General features: G+C 36.4%; 2 protein-coding genes across 3 annotated transcripts in view; one reads left to right on the top strand and one right to left on the bottom strand.

The window, feature by feature from the left end:
* Window positions 1–19,242, bottom strand: part of LOC106869948 (membrane-associated progesterone receptor component 2) — a 20,196-nt gene extending 954 nt beyond the window's left edge. The window contains exons 1-3 of the mRNA XM_014915892.3: window positions 18,530–19,242; window positions 2,089–2,238; window positions 1–127 (exon numbers count right to left, since the gene is read on the bottom strand). The exon at window positions 1–127 is cut by the window's left edge and continues 954 nt beyond it. Of these exons, the coding sequence (XP_014771378.1) occupies window positions 21–127; window positions 2,089–2,238; window positions 18,530–18,839 (567 nt within the window). The 5' untranslated portion in view covers window positions 18,840–19,242 and the 3' untranslated portion in view covers window positions 1–20. The remainder of the gene's footprint in view (window positions 128–2,088; window positions 2,239–18,529) is intronic.
* Window positions 1–21,243, top strand: part of LOC106869947 (glutaredoxin domain-containing cysteine-rich protein CG31559) — a 113,614-nt gene that overhangs the window by 46,275 nt on the left and 46,096 nt on the right. The gene's annotated exons all lie outside the window — the stretch shown is intronic.

Below are 21,243 nucleotides of genomic sequence, written 5' to 3'. Positions count from 1 at the left end.
CGTTTAAATGCTGAAAGTGGTTAAGTATCTTTTAACTTGTCATCATCATGAGTTTCGTCTTCGGAATCGGTGTAGTCTATTGGTTGTTGTCCAGGCTGTAATAATCTACCGACTAATGTATATTCATCTACAAAAATTTAAAAAAATTAAAAATTTAAATTTAGCAGATGCTTAAATTTCTGCATAATAGAAAGAAAACTTCCAAATTTATTAATAAAATATATAAACTAATTATATAAATCAATCACTGTTTTAATTAAATCAATCAAAATATTACAAGAGAGTGCTGAAAAGTTCCTGGCTTTAAGGGTATTGCAAAATGTCTGGTTGAAGGCCCAACCTTGAGTTCTTTTACAGGGCTTAGAAAGCCTGAAGGATCGTTACTATAAGTGTGTGAATCTGAAAGGGGGAGATATAAAATCCCAATTAATTGATCTTCCTGCATTTTCTCTTACCTAAAGCCAGGAACTTTTCAGCACCCCCTTGTATAATTGTAATTCTTAAAAAATATTGTAAATATTAAGAATTTATAAACTTAAGCAAATTTGAAATAATTTTTGGACTATTGGATTGAAACACTCTTTTGGATAGAAAGAGTCAAAGGCTGCCCTGGAACAAAAACTTTCAACTCTTGTAGAAACTTTGTCATGTCTAGATGTGTGGAATCATGTCCAATGGACAGCCTTTGGTTTTTTTCTATCCAAATGAGTTTTTTCTAACCCAAAATTTACATGCTATTATTTATAGCTTTTTTTTGCTTTGAGATCCACAGTTCCAAAAAAGAATTATTGTAGATAATATTTGCATATTAATTAGAGAAATTCTTTGAATTCATTAATGTGACTTTTTCTTAAAAAGAATTTTTATATTGATGGCCATATCATGTTGAAGCTTAAAGTTACGTTATATTGAATGCACCAGTTCTTGCCTGATCACCAAAGTTAAGCAATGTCAAGCCTAGTTACTACTCAGATGGGTGACCACTTGGGAAACCTAGGTGCTATAAGCATCTCACATTTTATAGGCACAAGCATGGTGTGGCTGTGTGGTAAGAAGTTTGCTTCCCAGTCACATGGTTCCAGGTTCAGAACCCACTACATGGCACCTTGGGCAAGTGCCTTCTATTACAACCTCAGGCTAACCAAAGCCTTGTGAGTTGATTTGGAAGATAGAAACTGAAAGAAGCCCATTATATATATGTATGTGACAACAGGTGTTTATGTATTTACATCACCATAACTGAGTAGTTCAGCAAAAGAGACCAATAGAATAAGTTACCAAGCTTAAAAGCATAAGTACAAAGGTTGATTTGTTCGACTGTTATGCTACAGCATGGTCATAGTCCAGTGACTGAAGCAAGTAAAAGATAAAATAAGTTAATTTTGCTTAATTTTTACCTATGATAATTTAATATAAAAATAAGACAACTGAATCATAATTTTGTTATTTTCTAATTTGAAACTTCCATACGTAATCTAATGTTCAATTGAATATAAGGTAATCCATGTTTGATTACTGAGCAAAAAAGAACAACTACCTGAGGATGGAGAAACGAAGAACTGCTTTTCAACATTGCAACTTATATTTCTTTCTCACTTGAAAACTAAGCAACTGACATGATGTTCTATCTATGCGCAGATATGACTTTGTGGTTAAGAATCTTGCTTTACAACCACATGATTTGGGGTTCAATCCTGGACAAGTGTCTAGTCCCTGACTGACCAATGCCTTGTGAATGAATTTGGCACATAGAGAGTGTATAGAAGCTCATCATATATAAGTGTGTGTGGGAGGGTGCATGTGTCCATCCGTTACCACCCAATGACTGTCAACTGGTGTTGGTTTGGTTATGTCCCTGTGATTTAGTTATTCAGCAAAAGAAACAAATAGAGGTAGAATAAGTACCAGACTCTAAAACAAAAAAAGTATGGGGAATGATTTGTAGGTGTTGCCCCGGCATGGCCACAGTCCAATGACTGAAACCAGTCTATTAAAAGTGGTTTTAAAAAAAAACCAAAAAAAAAAAACAAAGTAGTCTTATAGAAACTCAGTAAAATAAAAATGAATAAATTAATTGAAAACCATTACCAGTCAATTGCATTTCCCACTCATGTATTTGGTTCATTTGACTAGATGTTAAGTCACTGAGATCATCATAGCCATCTTTGATAGCAGACACAGAGAAACATGCCAATGCTCTGGAAGCATCACGACCAGCGAATACAGAATATGGACCACCTGAAAATTAATAAATAACTAAAAGAATTCAGGGACAATATCTAAACTTTTATGAAATATATACATGTGTTTAAGACGTGGTTAATTATAAAAGATAATTTCTGATAAAACAACTGCAAAGAAATTTTTTTGCAGTTGTTTTTAGTAATTTCTTTTTAACTCCAGGCTAAATACCATTTTTTAAAAAATAAAATAGATTAAGAATTAAAAAAAAATATATTAAAGGGTTTACTAAGAAGTTCTTTGTCTTCATCAGTGGTTCTCAACCATTTTTTTTTGCCTGTGAACTGCTTTGACTCCTATTTTGATCAGGTGTATCTTCAATGTTTAAAAAAATTATAAAATTTTTGAACTTAAATATTATTAGGAATTGTATAAAAAATTTGTTAAAATATTTTGGGCATTGTGAAAGTAAAACCAATTTATTGCACATAAACTTTAACAACAAAATCTTATGTAGATCCTTAAGGGCTATATTGAGCCCAAAGGGCTATATTGAGCCCAAAGGGCTATATTGAGCCCAAAGGGCTATATTGAGCCCAAAGGGCTATATGGACTCCTAAGGGCTATGTGGACCCCAGTTGAGAACCACTGATCTACATGCACTGCAATTGAGAGTGAAAATAGACTTAAGATTCATTACAAGAGGTTAAAAGGTTGGTAGCTTAAAGAGAGCTTGCTATCAGACAAAGGCATAGGAGTGGCTGCGTGGTAAGTAGCTTGCTTACCAACTACATAGTTCTGGGTTCATTCGCACTGCATGGCACCTTGGCCAAGTGTCTTCTACTATAGCCTCGGGCCGACCAAAGCCTTGTGAGTGGATTTGGTAGATAGAAACTGAAAGAAGCCCGTCGTATATATGTATATATATATATATATATGTATGTGTGTGTATATGTGTTTGTGTCTGTGTTTGTTCCCCCAACATCGCTTGTCAACTGTGCTCGACTAAAGGCGGTGCTCCAGCATGGCCACAGTCAAATGACTGAAACAAGTAAAAGAGTAAAGGTAAGAAAGTGGGCAATTTGTAAGGCAATAATGAAAATATGATTTGAAAAGCCATAGAAACTACAAAGTATAATGAAGACAAATGTAGGTTACATTCAGATGATGCCTAGTAATAAAAGAAAGCTAATGCAGAATAATAATACAGGATAATCATCATCATCATCATCATCATCGTTTAACATCCGCTTTCCATGCTAGCATGGGTTGGACAATTTGACTGAGGACTGGTGAACCAGATGGCTACACCAGGCTCCAATCTGATTTGGCAGAGTTTCTACAGCTGGATGTCCTTCCTAACGCCAACCACTCAGAGAGTGTAGTGGGTGCTTTTACATGCCACCGGCACGAAGGCCAGTCTGGCAGTACTGGCAAAGGCCACACTCAAATGGTGCTATTTACGTACCACCGGCACGGAAGCCAGACAGCTGTTCTGGCAACGATCAGGTTCAGACGATGCTCTTAGTCCTCCACTGGTACAGGTGCCATCACAATTTTGCTTTCGCTTGCCCCAACAGGTCTTCGCAAGCCGAGTTTAGTGTCCAATGAAGGAAACGTTGGCAAGGGTGCCAGTCGTCAAATTTAGTTCAATTTCAATTTCACTTGCCTCAACAAGTCTTTGCAAGCGGAGTTTAGTATCCAATGAAGGAATGGTATGCATAAGTGGGCTGGCTACATCCCTGGCAGAGGCCTTGGATTTTGGTCTTGAAGTTTCTATTTGATGATACTTTGTTCTGTAGACTGGAGGTTGTCAATTGAGATATAGATATTTGCTTTCTGGTATGCAGTCTTTAAACCTTTTGATACCAATCCATCCAAGATAGCCCAAGACTGCTCTTGGTTCTATGATTCAAATTTCTTGTTTACATTGATCTGTATTAAAATCTTCCTTCAAAATTTCATGTCATTTATATCATAAATACCAGTTTAATAATTACAGTTATTTTACTAGATTCTTCATTATTTTCAAAATTAATTGAAATATAGACAGTTCGTTTCAACAGGAATATGGTAGCAAAGGGGTTAAAACATATGCTGGAACATTTAAAAAGCTCAAAGATTAAGATTCCTGTCAAAAATCTCATACATTAAATACAACTTCTTGTTAATGATATGAGCTTCTAAAGGAAACATGAAAGAAAACAGTGATAATAGAATATCTAAAGTTGTTTTTTAGCACACATACTTCCCTGATCAAGCAGACTGATGATAAAAGACATTCCAGCCATGATCATTCCACTTTGTTTTCAAGTGTGGCACAGTAGCCCAGTAGCCCAGATGACTCTTTCCCAAACATGCTCTTTTTGAAAGTAGTAGGTGCCATCTGAAGGAGTAGATTTGGCAGCTATTCCAAGTTGTTTGAATAACTGTGTCAAGGCCCTCTTGCCTCATGTATTATGGATAAACAATGAAGTTCTATGATTTAGGAATAAAAGTGTAAAGGAATTTTATCCTTATATAAATAATCAGAGCTGGATTAAGACTCACAGAGGTCCTGTGCACTTAAAATATTTTGGTGCCCCCATATATATGGAATTTAAAATTAAGCTTTCTCCCACTTTTTTAATTGAAGTTTTTGATCAGCTCCTGAAAATTAATCTCATGTAATACATCTGCTTCTATACTTAGTAGAGATAAGGCACCTTGAATATTATTTTAGCAAGTTTAAAGTGATTTTTTTATATGCGCTTATTTTGTTTAATGGTTAATCCAGTACTGTAAGGAACGGTGTATATGTGTGTGAGTGTGTGTGTGTGTGTGTGTGTGTGTGTGTGTGTGTGTGTGTGTGTGTGCATGTATGTGTAAACCTACAGACATTTCAAATTTACCTATTTCTGTGTAGACTGAAAAAATTATGAACAGCCTTAATTGGTTTCCAACCCTCAGTGGGTTTTCATTTGGTGTCTACATCACTTGGCTAATCCCAGAAAAACAAATACTCACTCCATTATATACACATCAAATCTAGCAGCTCCGGTTCTCTGGAGCTGCTAATTTGTATACTTATAAGTGTTTAGCACTTTATCTAATAACAGCTGCCTGTCAACAAGGAAATCCACTCCACACAGTATCAAGGTCTCATTAGAAGTGTTTACATCACTTGACCAATCCCAGAAAAGTGTGTGTGTGTGTGTGAATGTGTGTGCACGCATGCATGTGTATGTATGCATGTCATCATCTTTCTTTTTAATGTTTACTTTTTCCTACTTGCATGGGTCAGACAAAACTATACAGGAGAATGGAGGCCCTTCCTGATGCCAACCTTCACCTGTTTCCAACCAAAGTAATAATAATCCTCCAGCCTATCAAACAATGAAAACCCTGGACATAATCATGCACAGAACTAGAAACAGTTTCACAACTAAAGTAATGGTTGACTCATGACTAAGAAAAGGACAGCAGCCAACAGCATCCATGCAGTGGGGCACTGAATCCCTGTTCACTTGGTTCTGTGGGGGACAAGCGACAACATGTAGAGAAATAAATGGGTTGAATAAAAGAACTTGACAGACAGAATGAAACAGAAAAAAAAAATGATCATTATTGTATTTGAAGGAGACGATTGCAGTGACATGGACATTTGGTTAAAGTTGCTAGATGAGTGGAGTAGTATTTTTTGAGACAGAGATTAAGTTGACAGAACAGGATCTGTTTTAATGTTTTCAGAGTACGAAAATTCATAGTAAAATGATAGACATAGCAACTAAATGATAGACATAGCAACCAAACGATAGACATAGCAACCAAATGGTAGAAATAGCAACCACATTGTCTCAAATAACACCTTTATTGTCTTAAGAAAAAGAGCATATTAGACAATGTTGCCCTAGAAATATTGTTGATCATATCAGGTCTAACTTGGGACCAAACAACAGCATACATAAGAGAATATAAAAAAAAAGCAACTTCATTTCAATTAAAATACTGAGTCAGGAGAGAGAGAGGGGGGAGAGGAGAGAGAGAGAGAGAGAGAGAGAGAGAGAGAGAGAGAGAGAGAGAGAGATAGAGAGAGAAAATAATTTGTTGTTTTCCTGTTTCTAGACCTGTTTTCATTTCCCCTCTCTGAGTCTTTCTTTTCTGTGAGATTCTGTGATATAATCAAAAGTATCTCATTGACTAACATGCTCTTTTTCTTAAGACAATAAAGATGTCATTTGAGGCAATTTGGTTGCCATTTCTTGTACTTGAAGAATCTGTGAAGAGACTCTTTTGTATCCAGTGTAAGTGAAGTTCACACTATAAATTGTGTCCCCCTTTCATATTGATTCAAAATTGGCGTAACAATAATTTCCTTATATTGCAATGATTTAGCTAAGTGATTAATGAACTCACTTTGCAATGATTTCACATGTGATCCAACTGCACAGCCTATTGGCAAAGTATCCTTTACTATAGCTGTGACTTGATCAAAGATTCTAATTGAAACATGCTTTTGCATTAGAACTGCAATGTTGCATGATAGTAAGATAAGCCTTGAATGTAGAAGATTTGCAAAGACTAGAAAGAAGCAAAGCAAACATGCTCTGATGGATGTGTAATGTTAATGTGTATGAATGCCAGAATACAACTATGCTAAGGAGACTGTGCTGGTATGGGCATGTGAAGTATATAGAGGATGACCGCTGCATACAAAAGTATTGAATACTTTAAATTCGTGGAACTCGTGGAAGAAGGAAATGAAAGAAGACTTGGGATGAAATGGTGAAAGCTGACCTGAAGACATTGCATCTTAGCAAAAAGATGACAATGGGCCATATTTATTGGCAATATGCAGAAGACTTGTCCCCACCCCATGGAAAATTGCACTCTAACACAAGACTAGTAATTAAGAAGCTCTAAATTAAGTATGGTGAAACCAGAAGGTAATTACTGGTTTCATAATATAGAGCTAACATTTTGTGCCACCCTGAGGCTTCTCAAAGTGCTACTTCTTATACAACTTGCATTTTGTTGTAGGCTGTGTCTGACACAAGTTTGCTCCACAATAAGCTTTTATCATCAAGAACTGCCTGACCAATAGCTTTGTAGGTTTCTGTCTCCCAGTACTATCGGCCAATGAGATAAGAATGTATTTATCAAGCACAACTAGCCATTCTTCTGAAAAAACCAAGCAGCTTAAGGAATACTCTTTTATGGATCTCTTGCTCCTTGCGTTTTACCTCCTCATTCAGTTTCCATTTCATTATCAGTTTCTGTCTCTCTGTAAGGAATTACCCGAATTATCTTTCCAACACTTGGGCAAATTTAACAAATTTATGTGGTTTAAATCTGTAATGGGTATGCATACATTTCTTTGGAACTATATTTCCTTTACACGGCATAATTTCAATAGTCATGTAGCTTGGATCAGAAGCAATGGAATTTCTTTTCATTGAGCAACACAGAAGAAACTTGAAATAACATCTGGCTAGGAGAAAACAGCGAACCAGACAGGTTTCACCTTCTGACAATGATGACATTAATTCAGAAAGAATTGATAATATTGACAATGATGAAGACAATTCTTTGAATAACATAACCAACACCATATATTCCAAATCAAGTAATTCACAAATACCAATTAGAGAGTGTAAAGAAGGAACAATACAGCAATATATTTGTCAGTATGTTAGTTAAATATCAGGCAAATATGCAGATTAGTTTAACTGTTTTGTTCTCAACATCTCTGTTTTTTTCAATAAATTTTGAAATTAAAGTAGAGTTCAACAAAATAACCTCCAGATGATGAATCTTATGGAAGAGATGATGGCAGATTGGGATGATTGGTAATTTGCTATGCTTAAGGAAACCCATCCATCTAAGCAAAAGTGGGACCCTAGAAACAGTTGCTGATAGGATGATTTTTGCCCCCCTCCAATATGTATGCAGTTTTTAAACAGCACATCAATAAGAAATATTATCTCTGGATAAATACTACAGTAAATTTTCCATTAAGTATAATACATAGATGGCTATTTTAATCTAATACTGACATCTATCTATCATACTTAATGTTAATATATCGTGCACTTTTATTCATTTATCATCATCATCATCATCATTATCATTATGATGATGATGATGATGATTATTTGAGTTCAGATTCGGAGTTGATAAAATATGCACCAGATGAGTACTGGGGTTGATGTAATCAACTTAACCTTGCCCTGAAATTGCTGGCCTTGTGTCAAAAGTTGAAATCATCATTATTATCAATACTGTTGTCAGTATTATTATTTTAACTATTTTAACTATAGGTATTATTATGATTATTATCATGGTTATAATAATATATGTTGTACAGGCTGAGTCTATGTCTATTGGAGATGACAATTATGGACACTATGTTGGATGTAATAAAGAGGGGAATTTAATAGTTGACATATAAAATATCGAGTGATATTTAATATGTCAACTATTAAATTCTCCTACTCTACCTCATTTCACATAGTGTCCATTATTGTCACCTCCACTAGATGTAAGCTTGGCCCATACAATTTACATAGTTATAACCATGATAGTGATAGTAATTGTAATAATATCACTAGTAACAACTATACTAATAGTAGTTAAAATAATAGCAGTATTAATAATGACAGTAGTAGTGGTGGTGATATATTGCCACACGGACTGAAATTTAGGAGGAAGGAGTTAACTGATTACAACTGACCCCCAGTGCTCACCTGGTACTTGTTTCATCGACCCTGAAAGGATGAAAAGCAAAGCCAACCTCTTTGAATTTGAATTCAGAAAGTAAAGACAGATGAAATGCCCCTAAGCATTTTAATCACTGTGCTAATGATTATGTCAGGTCACTGACTTACTACTACTACTACTACTACTACTACTACTACTACTACTACTACTAATAATAATAATAATAATAATAATAATAATAATAATAATAATAATAATAATAATAATAATAATAATAATTATTATTATTATTATTATTATTAGAGGAAAAAGAAAATTAACTATGGATCTCACAGTGATAATAGGATTAGCAAAAACATTAATTGTAATTACAATAATGACTAATTCAGGAAATAAGTATAACCTGGATAGCAAGATGGAAAACAAAGGTTGTAATACTAGTGTCAGGAAAAGCATGTGGATTATTAGTAACATAAACCATCAATGATGTAACCCCATTAAATCAGGTAATAAATTTAAGAGTAGAAATTATGATAATATACATGTATGTAGGAATCTTTCCTCTGATAGGCACAGGAGTGGCTGTGTGGTAAGTAGCTTGCTTACCAACCACATGGTTCCGGGTTCAGTCCCATTGCGTGGCTCCTTGGGCAAGTGTCTTCTACTATAGCCTTGGGCCGACCAAAGCCTTGTGAGTGGATTTGGTAGACGGAAACTGAAAGAAGCCCATCGTATATAGGTATATATATGTATATGTGTGTGTGTATGTGTTTATGTGTTTGTGTTTGTTCCCCCAACCTCACTTGATAACCGATGGTGGTGTGCTTATGTCCCTGTAACTTAGTGGTTCGGCAAAAGAGACTGATAGAATAAGTACTAGGCTTACAAAGAAAAGTCCTGGGGTCGATTTGCTCGACTAAAGGTGGTGCTCCAGCATGGCTGCAGTCAAATGACTGAAACAAGTAAAAGAATAAAAGAATATACCCTCACTATTTTTGTTTTGCCCACTATTCCTACTGGTGCTTATACTACTACTACTACTACTATTAAAGATAATATGGGGGACAATATTAGCAAAACTAATACTGGAAACAGTAATAAGAGTAACAGAGTAGCAGCTGCATTAGTTATATTAATTAGAGCAATGAAAAGAGGGATATTACTGGGCCCATTCTTTTAGATTGTACTGTTAGCTATATTCACATTGGTAATATGTGTAGTTTCAGTAGTTATACCATAAAAGTAGCATATTGGGTGCTAATATTTGTTCATGTAATATGAATACTAATTTAATTATCAACATGACTGATAACAATGATAAGAAAATGATAATTGTAATTTCATACAGGCTAAAAAAAAATGCAACTTTAGAATACCTGATAAATGCCTTTTAAATGGTTATTGCTTGTGGCATAATGTAGATTGTGGATGCACCATACGAAACAGACAGAGTCCAACTAAAATTTGAATAGGGTCTCCTGTCAACTTTAAGATATAATTTCTATCTCACATTAGTTCATTTTCCTCTACTAAAAGCAAAACTTCTACTTCATTGGCTAATGATATACACTGTCCTAAGAACAGTAATATCACTTGCAATGTTAGTTACTTCGTCCATTATTAAAGTGGGAGAGCTGTATCAAGATGGCTGAACTCCATGTGATTTCAGTAGCAAATATTCTGAGATTTTAAGAGGAAATTACTGCTGTCTTTCCACCCAACGGAAAGAAGCTGTCACCTTTAGCAAGCATTGCTTTTTTAAATGTTTCTATTTTACCATCATATCAAAATGATACTCCAGCATGGCCAACGTCAAATGAGTGGAACAAGCAAAAGAGTAAAAGAATATCAATATGTTCCAATACCAATATGAGTTAAATAATTATTCACTTCCATTACTTCTTTTGTATCCACCTGCCTTAGCAAGGTCTTCCAAATTCTTCAGCTTTATCCTTAGCACAATCTGATATTGGACCTTATAACTATATTTGTTTACATCATTTAGATGATTATTTATGTGATTACATTCCTGTTAATTTTATATATATATATTAATACTCTAATCACTACTTTACCCTCCTAACTCGATCATCTTTCAGTTATCATCTGTATTTACATTTTATTATTCAAGCTCTACTGGAGCTGCCACACTTTTGCACACTTGGCTGATTTTTAACATTTTTGCAACTAGAAATTCAGGCAGTCTTGCACTTGGCAGGAGACCTGTCGACCGTTTCTATCTTTCCTCCTAATTGTTTTTTATTTTTATTTGATATTTTACTCTATCTCAGAGTCCTCTACTGGGTCACCTTTTACTCTTGTTTCACTTGTTTCAGTCACTTGACAGTGGCCATATTGGAGCACTGCTTTTTAGCTGAAGAAATTGACTCCAGGATTTATTCTTTGTAAGCCTGACACTTATTCTATCAGTATCTTTTGCTGAACCACTAAGTTATGGGGACATAAGAACACCAGCATCAGTTGTCAAGCGATCATGGAGGAACAAAAATACATACATACATACATATATATATATGACAGGTTTCTTTCAGTTTCCACCTACCAAATCCACTCACAAGGCTTTGGTTGGCCCAAGGCTATAGTAGAAGACACTTGCCCATGGTGCCATGCAGTGGAACTGAACCCAGAATCATGTAGTTGGGAAGCAAGCTTCTTACCACACAGCCATTTCTGCACCTTGCTACCTTTTGAATGACTAGCCATTCATTATATTACTGCTATAGATACTGTCTCATCTTTCCCATCTATGCAGTTTGTATTCTTTTGCCTTCTTTTCTTATTTTATAAATATCCCTCAATCTCTTAATATCATTTTGATCTCACTCATACTTTTAAGCCTTCTCTCTATCCTTTATTCTATTACTCTCTCACCCTCTACCATGAGGGGACTTTATATTTATATATATATATATCGAGTACCTTTGACCTCTAAAATTTAATTTCCTTCCAGTGATAGAGTAGGTGACACTATAATTTAAATTTGTGTTATTTCATATCTATTAGCTAATACCAATTTGCTACATGTATATATGTACACACAATCTGCACTTCAGCACTTACAGATCACTAAACCCCCAGAAACAGCTGTAAAGGATTGTTTGAACTCTCATTCTTCTTCTCTGTCATATTAGAGTATGAACATAGCCTATAGCTAACTTTTGTTTGCCTGGATTTGCCTCCCACCATTTAACATGGAATTTTAAGTATTTGATCCAGTGTGAACACTCACCTGTCTGTATATATTTTATATGTCTTTTGACATACTTTTATCCATTATACATATATATATTTACACACACACACAAATATTTATATACATTGGTTTGTGTGTTGCACTCTGTGCAAAACACTTCATTTCACATTTCTCAGTTCACTCACCAATAAATGGGTAACCCTGTAACAGACTAGCTTTCTGATCAGGGTAAATGTTGGCCTGCTCACCTAGCCGGGTGACATAACTCGAAAGCCAAAACCAATGCAACATGCATTGTGACCAGTGTTGTATAACAACATCTGATAGTCTGATCAATGACATGATCATGAAATATATCTCTTTCGCATTCATATATTAACAGTTTAGATCTTAATTATAAAAAAATATGAAACCATTATTCTATGATAATTTAGTTAATTTTGTCAAGCTCCCTTTTCAGTTTATAAGATAGAAATTTAAACGTAATGAAATGTTTTAAAAGAAATTTAAAGTGCCTACGTGATAACTGTAAACCTACTTTTGGGCCATCCTGTATATACATATATACATACATAAATGTGTGTGTGTGTGTGTGTTTGTGTGTGTGTGTGTGTGTGTTTGTGTGTGCACGTGTGTGTGTGTTTGTGTGTGCACGTGTGTGTGTAGTCCATGCAAATGTTCCTAAATTCCAAGATATTCCAGGGCATGAATTTATCACTAAACCCAATCAGTACAATCATCATCATCATCATCATCACCATCGTTTAACGTCCGCTTTCCATGCTAGCATGGGTTGGACGATTTGACTGAGGACTGGTGAAACCGGATGGCAACACCAGGCTCCAGTCTGATTTGGCAGAGTTTCTACAGCTGGATGCCCTTCCTAACGCCAACCACTCAGCTACAAAACCAATGGTACAACAGAGGTTAAAAACAAAACAAGCAGAAACCAACTGCACTTTAGGTTTTTTTTTGCAAGTGACATCGCTGTCATTGCCGATGACAGTAATGCCTGATTGACACCTGTGCCATGTAAAAAGCACCATTCAAGCGTGGTTGATGCCAGTGCCAGCTGGCTGGTCTCATGCTGGTGGCACATAAAAAGCATCATTCAAGCATGGTCGTTGCCAGAGCTGCCCGACTGGCACCCATGCCGGTGGCATGTAAGAAGCACCCACTACACTCTCGGAGTGGATGGCATTAGGAAGGGCATCCAGCTGTAGAAACTTTGCCAGATCAGATTGGAGCCTGGTACAGCCTTCTAGCTTGCCAGCCCCCCAGTCAAACCGTCCAACCCATGCCAGCATGGAAAGCAGACGTTAAACAATGATGATAATGATATATATATATATATTTATATGACAGGCTTCTTACAGTTTCTGTCTATCAAATCCACTCACAAAGCTTTGGTCGGCCTGAGGCTACAGTAGAAGACACTTGCCCAAGGTGCCACACATATAGATTTACATATCGTCATCATCATCATCATCATCATCATCGTTTAACATCCATTTTCCATGTTGGCATGGGTTGGATGGTTCGACTGGGGTTTGGGAAGTCAGTGGACTGCACCAGGTTCCAGTCTAATCTGGCAGTGTTTCTACAGCTGGATGCCCTTGCTAACGCCAACCACTCTGAGAGTGTAGTGGGTGCTTTTTTTACATGCCACCAGCACAGGGACCAGAGGGGGTTGACATCAACCATGATCAGATGGTGCTTTTTACGTGCCACCAGCATGAGGACCACAACTACAATTTCCTCAAGTACGGCATGTCACCCTACGATCCAAGGTACTTTTTGAGTGGGCTGGTTATGCGACACTGGTGTAGGTTACAGCTGTGAACTCACTTTATTTGCTGGGTCTTCTCAGTCACAGCATATCTCCAGAGGTCTTGGTCTTTCGTCATTACCTCTGTGAGGCCCAACATTCGAAGGTCATGCTTCACCACCTCATCCCATGTCTTCCTGGGTCTCATACACATATTTACAAACACACACACATATAATGCAATGCAGATCAGATAGACATCAGCAAATTAACTTAGGAGCACCTTCATGTATCTTAGACTGACAGGTTATTCTGAAAGAATACACAGATATTCAGTATAGCAGTTCATATAAAGGAAATAGAGTTTCTCAAATGCCCAGGAGGATTCCAAAGAGATAATAAATAGTTTTCATTATGCAGGTGACCTAATCAGTGACAGAAGAATATGTTTTGAAAGTAAAGTAGTCAGAGTAAGACTTAACTGCAAAGAGATCAGAGAGTTATTACCATTCTTATCTCTCTCAAAGTGAAAGGCACAATGTATGATCTGTTTTGTGTAAGATGCACTGCTACAAGGTAGTAATTTGTGGATCTTGAACATGTAACTGTGTGATTAAGAAGTTTCCTTTAGGACATTTTCTGCAATAGTTTTGGGACAAGTGTATTCTACTACAACCTCAAGCTGATGAAAGGAAAGCCTTGTGAATGGAGTTGGTAGAGAGAAACTGACATAAGCCAGTTGTGTGTGGTGTGTATGTGTGCGCACATGTGTGTGTGTGTGTACTTATTCTTTTACTTGTTTGAGTCATTTGACAGCGGCCATGCTGAAGCACCGCCTTAAAGGGTTTTAGTCAAACAAATCAATCCCAGGGCTTATTTCTTAAACCTAGTACTTATTCTGCTGATCTCTTTTGCTGAACCACTAGTTTATGGGGGAAGGGACAAACATAGACACAAAGACATGCACAAAGATACACATACACACACACACACCACACATACATACAACAAACTTTTTTCAGTTTCTGTATACCAAATCGACTCAGAAGGCTTTGGTCAACCTGAGGGTGTAGTACATGCAAAGTATTAATGATACATTCAGAGAAGGAAAGAAAGAGTGGTTGTTTCATGTTTCGAGCAAAGCTCTTCTTCAGAAACAGGAGACATAGGAAAGTCCAAAAGATAAAGGAGGTGGGGGAAAAAAATCACCAACAGTCCATGTGTAGTTGCATTTTGGAATATATATATATGTCTGTAAATAATTGTTACATATTATTTACAGATAAATTCCTCTATTTACATAATATCGAGGTCTCTTTCTTTCTTTTGTTGTCTTACCTTTTCTATCAATATATATATATATATATATATATATATATATATATATATATATATATATATATATATACATATATATAGGTAGATACATAGATAGACAGACAGATTATAAAATATATTTATTTAACCATTTGATGTCCATAGGATGATGGCTGTTTCACAACCTTCATCATGTAATTATAATTTCAGTGTATATTAAATTATTTTACATGTTTGCACTAATGTGCATGCTACACATTGCACAGTACTATTGTGCATTTACAAATCAATGCAGATATAGAAAGGGAGCTCTTCAGATGAACAGAACATCATGATTTTACCAATGCTTCAACTCTTGCTGAACAACTTGCATTGATGATTTGTTTATAGTGGTTCCCAAGCTTTTTGGGCTGCCAGCCCCTTTGACACCCAGGCCACATTCCTAGCGACCCCATCCCAACTAACCATCACAATCATAGACCTGTTTCTCAAGCAAATTCAAAGCAATTGTATTTTGCAAATAAAACTTAACCTAATGAACCCATTATTTTGTTGTTTTTACATGAATCGCTACCCCATTATCACCCCACTTTTTACATGAATCGAGCGAGGTCATTGCCAGTGCCTCTGGGCTGGCTCCTGTGCAGGTGACATGTAAAATACACCATTTTGAGCGTAGCCATTGCCAGTACCGCGTGACTGGCCCTCATGCCGGTGACACGTAAAAGCACCCACTACACTCTCGGAGTGGTTGGCGTTAGGAAGGACATCCAGCTGTAGAAACACTGCCAGATCAGACTGGAGCCTGGTGTAGCCATCTGGCTCACCAGTCAAATCGTCCAACCCATGCTAGCATGGAAGGCGGACTTTAAACGTTAAACGACTACCTTATTATCGCCCCACTTTTCTTCAATGCCCCCCTTGGAACCCCCCCCCCCCAAGGGGAGCAATACCACCCACTTTGGGAACCATTAGCTTATAGTGATCAAATTTTTGTGCTGCAGATTAACTCTTTCCCACCATCAAATCAACATTTCCCGTACCACATGTCAGATGTTAAAGTGATTGCAGAGCAATGTGAAATGAAGTGTTATGCTCAAGATCACAATGCACCATTCAGTCCAGAAATCGAAACCACAATCGTATGATCAGTCCAACATTTGGAATGATTATTAACTGCTAAAATCACATGTTGCTTAAGAACAAGTGGATGTTATGTGACAGTGTGTTTTTGATATGAGTAGCATTTGTGCTTTTTTTTCTACTTGTTGAAAAGACTAGATTGACATATCCCAATTGGAGGATGTTTTTGAGGAGGTTTTTGTTCAAGGATTCAGTGTGGGTTTTGTGTGTGTTGTTTAGGTTGGAAGTCAATAATGCATGATCAGGGAATGTTAGAGAGATTTAAAGAGTAGTCTCATCTGTGTAAGAGTTGATATGGTTTGATGTGGCAGCAAGTAAGTCATTGATGTAAAGAAAGATGACAGTTAGGTACAAAACTGAAGCCAGTGCCAATGCAATTGACAGATTTGTTGATACTGAGGGTGGCAACATTGGCTTTCACTTAATTCCTTGGTGAGAGAACCCACCGGTGGGTGACAGAGGAGTGTAGGTCACTAGTGAATCTATCTTTACAAGAGCTATACCGATATTCCTGAAGGAGATAAATTCAAGGTGTAGGAAGATGTTGTTATTGGCTATATCCATTACATTACAGATGCTAGAAACGAATGCAAAAAGGGACAATAGTTGGCAGGGTGGGAGAGGTTATCTTTCTTAGAGAGGAGACACATAGTACCATGTTTGCAAAGAATAGGACAAATTCCTGTAGAGAGGAAGGGATTGGAGAATGGTTGAGGAAGTGATGCAGTCAGGTCTGGAAGCCTTATTGGTTAGAAGTGACAGAAAGTACTTTTATGTTTGGTGTATGAGCATGCAGGATGGAGGAAATAAAATTGGAGAAGATTTGCTTAGTGTATGGAGTGTGGAATTGACTGAAACATGAACGGTAAAGATATAGGCTTTCTCTGCTAGGGTACTACTCACAGTACCATCGTTGATGTAAAGTGGAGGGAAAAGAATTCTGCAAAGTTGGTAGGTGTCTTTTTGGCAAGGGACCAAAAGGGTGGGGCTGTAGTTTGGATGGCAAGATAGCTTAAGAGATATACGATAAGTCATCTTTCACTGTTCGAATAATAATGGTCTTGTAGATGTGGCGTTATATATAAAAATACAACATAAAATATGCATAATATATAAATATATAATAAAATATACAAAATACATAATATATAACGTAAGTAAATATACTGAAAATATACAATATACATAAACATATAAATAAATAAATAATATTCAATTATGCACAAAGGATATATTAAAGCTGTTAAGCGCAAAAGATCGCGAGAAAAAAATTTATATAATAGTACATAAATATATATAAAATGTGTGTGTGTGTGTGTGTGTGTGTGTGTGTGTGTGTGTAAGAAAAAGAGAGAAAGACCATGTGAAAATTTCATGTCATGTTTGTTTATTTTAGCCATTTTCCCCCGTTGTTGTTTTTTTTTTCTAACACTAATTTGAAATAATTCTGCATCGTAAATGTTCAAATATAAAAGTACTTTCACTTACATACAGATATTACACACACACATACACATATATATATACATATACATACATACACACACAGACACGTCTATGTCTTATATAGATAGATAGATAAATAAGTAAATGAGTGATTTTGTCCCTGTAGATATTTACGCGTGATAAGATCAGACAGATTAATTTAATAAATACTTGAAACTCAAGTGTGACCGACCGAAATGTAAAAGCACAAAAGCTGTTTGATTGTCAATAACTGAATAATATAATAACATAAACAAACTACATTTTGCCAAAGGTAAGCATCTTTAAACGAGAAAAAAGATGAAAAATTTGTTACATAGGTAAACAAGACTTCAAGTTTCACATTTGTTGAGGAAGAAGGGAATGTGTGACGTTCATGCTGTTTATTATTAAAGAACATTATGAAGTATTTAAAATGAAGCGAACATGTTATCAACCGGAAATTGAAACCGGGCTGCAGATTCGGCTAATTTTTTAATGTGAATATAAATACGATTGTTTTAGTTAGTATTTGAACTTAATATTTACAGAAGGGCCGAATGTGACTGAGTAATAGTCGTGCATTTTATTTTATTTTCAATTTATTTCATCAAGGACCATAACAATGTACAATGAAATAGATAACTGGAAATTGAAACCGGGTGGAGAACATGTTCGTCGTGAACCCGAATAATTTTAATGACGATAATGATGTTTGATATCGATAAAATGACACTACTTACCGGGTCCATAATACTTCCTTCCTCGGGTAACGTCAAAGATTTTTCTGTTTACAGCGATACATATACGGCCGTCCTCACCGGTTCCATCGTATTTCTTCAGTTCGGCTATTGTCATGTCTTTTTTCTTCATCCGCGGCAAATGCACTTCTGGCTGTTGATGGTATCTGAGATGCTTCAGAGAAGCGAAGAGAATAACAGCCAGGATGGCCATACCGAAAATAACTACATAGAGCGGTTGTAAGACCTCACCGATTAATGTTTTTGCTGAAGAAACAGTACTTGCAGCAGAAGAAGAACTCGCCACCTCCATTTTGGAAGGCAAAAATAAATAAAAATATATAATAAACAAAAGACACGAGATCCTATAATTGATGTTTATCACAAAACGGTCAAGGTCTGGGGGACAACTAAACACGTTGAAGCCTCTCCGATTTTTTTTTTTTTTTTTTCGAATTACCTTCTTTTCATAACATCTAATGAAAAGAAGTTCACCGGACTTTTGAATTTATATGTAAATGAAAAATGTGAGGTGGAAGATGGGGTTCTGTGCATGAACACACACACGCACGCACGCGCGCACACACAAACATACACACACACGTATGTTTCTATGTATATATGTATATGTTCATATGTATATCTACATGTACATGTGTGTGTGTATAATATCTAATATGTATATATAGATATATATGTATGTATTTACTGTATGAGTGTACACACACACACATATACATACGTTTGTATATATATATATTGTATATATATATATATATATATATATATATATATATATATATATATATATATATATATATACACATATGTATGTATGCATATGTATGTATGTGTGTGTGTATATATATATATATATATATATATATATTTGTATATATTTTCACATATATGTATATCTGTATTTATGTATATTATACACACACACACACACACATGCATGCGAATGTACATGTATATACATGTATCTATCTAAGGGGGATTTGGATAATCCAGGTGTATACCTCCAGTCAGCATTCCAAGCAAAATACCGGTTAACAGGGTTTATAGAGTAGAAAAAAAAGTCATCTCAGAAATCTGAGATCCAAAGTACTATACACAAACTGAAAAGCCATAAAATGTAACCATTACAAGAATAATATATCAATTGCTGGATATAAAATTAAAATAATCAAAGCAATTAAGATACAGGTATTCTTTTACTTGTTTCAGTCATTTGACTGTGGCCATGCTGGAGCACCACTTATTCTTTGTAAGCCTAGTACTTATTCTATCAGTCTCTTTTTGCCAAACCACTGACGAGGACATAAACACACCAACATCGGTTGTCATGTAATAGTGGGGGGACAGACTCAGACACAAACAACAAACACATACATACATACATATATATATATATATATATATATATATATATATATATATATATATATATATATATATACGACAGGCTTCTTTCAGTTTCCGTCTACCAAATCCACTCACAACTCTTTGATTGGTCCAAGGCTTTAGCAAAAGACACTTGCCCAAGGTGCCATGCAGTGGGACTGAACACGGAACCATGTGGTTGGCAAGCAAGCTTCTTACCACACAGCCACTCCTAGTATGGTATATATCAGTTACAATCGTTTCGATAACCAGTGGAATTGTTACATCAATGATCATGCTAAATCATCATCATCATCATCATCATCATCGTTTAACGTTCGCTTTCCATGCTAGCATGGGTTGGACGATTTGACTGAGGACTGGTGAAACCAGATGGCAACACCAGGCTCCAATCTGATTTGGCAGAGTTTCTACAGCTGGATGCCCTTCCTAACACCAACCACTCAGAGAGTGTAGTGGGTGCTTTTACGTGCCACCGGCATGAAGGCCAGTCAGGTGGTACTGGCAACGGCCACGCTCAAAATGTTGCATATCATGTGCCACCCGCACAAGAGCCAGTCCAGGGGCACTGTCAACGATCTCGCTCGAAAATCCCACGAAGGCCAGTCAGGCGGCACTGGCAACGGTCACGCTCAAAATGGTGCATTTCATGTGCCACCCGCACAAGAGCCAGTCCAGGGGCACTAGCAACGATCTCGCTCGAAAATCCTACGACGGCCCCGCACAAGAGCCAGTCCAGGGGCACTGGCAACGATCTCGCTCAAAAATCCTACGACGACTCCGCACAAGAGCCAGTTCAGGGAAATCAGGTATAGAAAATTATATGAGATATAAGGAGTGTTGTAAGTCCATGGAATTTTAAAAGAAAATACAACTGGTTATATCATCATGACTGTTTAAGTCACCATAGTGAAGGTGTCTGGTGTTGAAAGACTCAAACGACTAATGACTCCAGGAAACATCACTCATGATGGTGCACCGGCATGACCGCAGCCACTTGGCTGAAACACATAAATAAATAAATAAATGATGTGTCCAGGTGCTTCACTGAATGATGTATGGAATGCAAAAACTAATATATATATATATATATATATATATATATATATATATATATATAATCTAAAATTTACAGGTTTGTTGGTAGGAAGGAATTTGATCTTGGGCCTCACCGAGGCGATGACTACGGACCGAGACCTTTGGAAATGGGCTGTGCGTGAGAAGACCCGGCAAGCCAAGTAAGATCGTTGCCAGTGCCCCTGGACTGGTTCTTGTGCGGGTGGCACATGAGATGCACCATTTTGAGCGTG

Source organism: Octopus bimaculoides, chromosome Z, assembly GCF_046866305.1.
Source record: "Octopus bimaculoides isolate indiv1 chromosome Z, ASM4686630v1, whole genome shotgun sequence".
NCBI classification, from domain to species: domain Eukaryota; kingdom Metazoa; phylum Mollusca; class Cephalopoda; order Octopoda; family Octopodidae; genus Octopus; species Octopus bimaculoides.
Note: the sequence above shows the minus strand (reverse complement) of the source record. Positions and strands in the feature narration are given on the sequence as shown.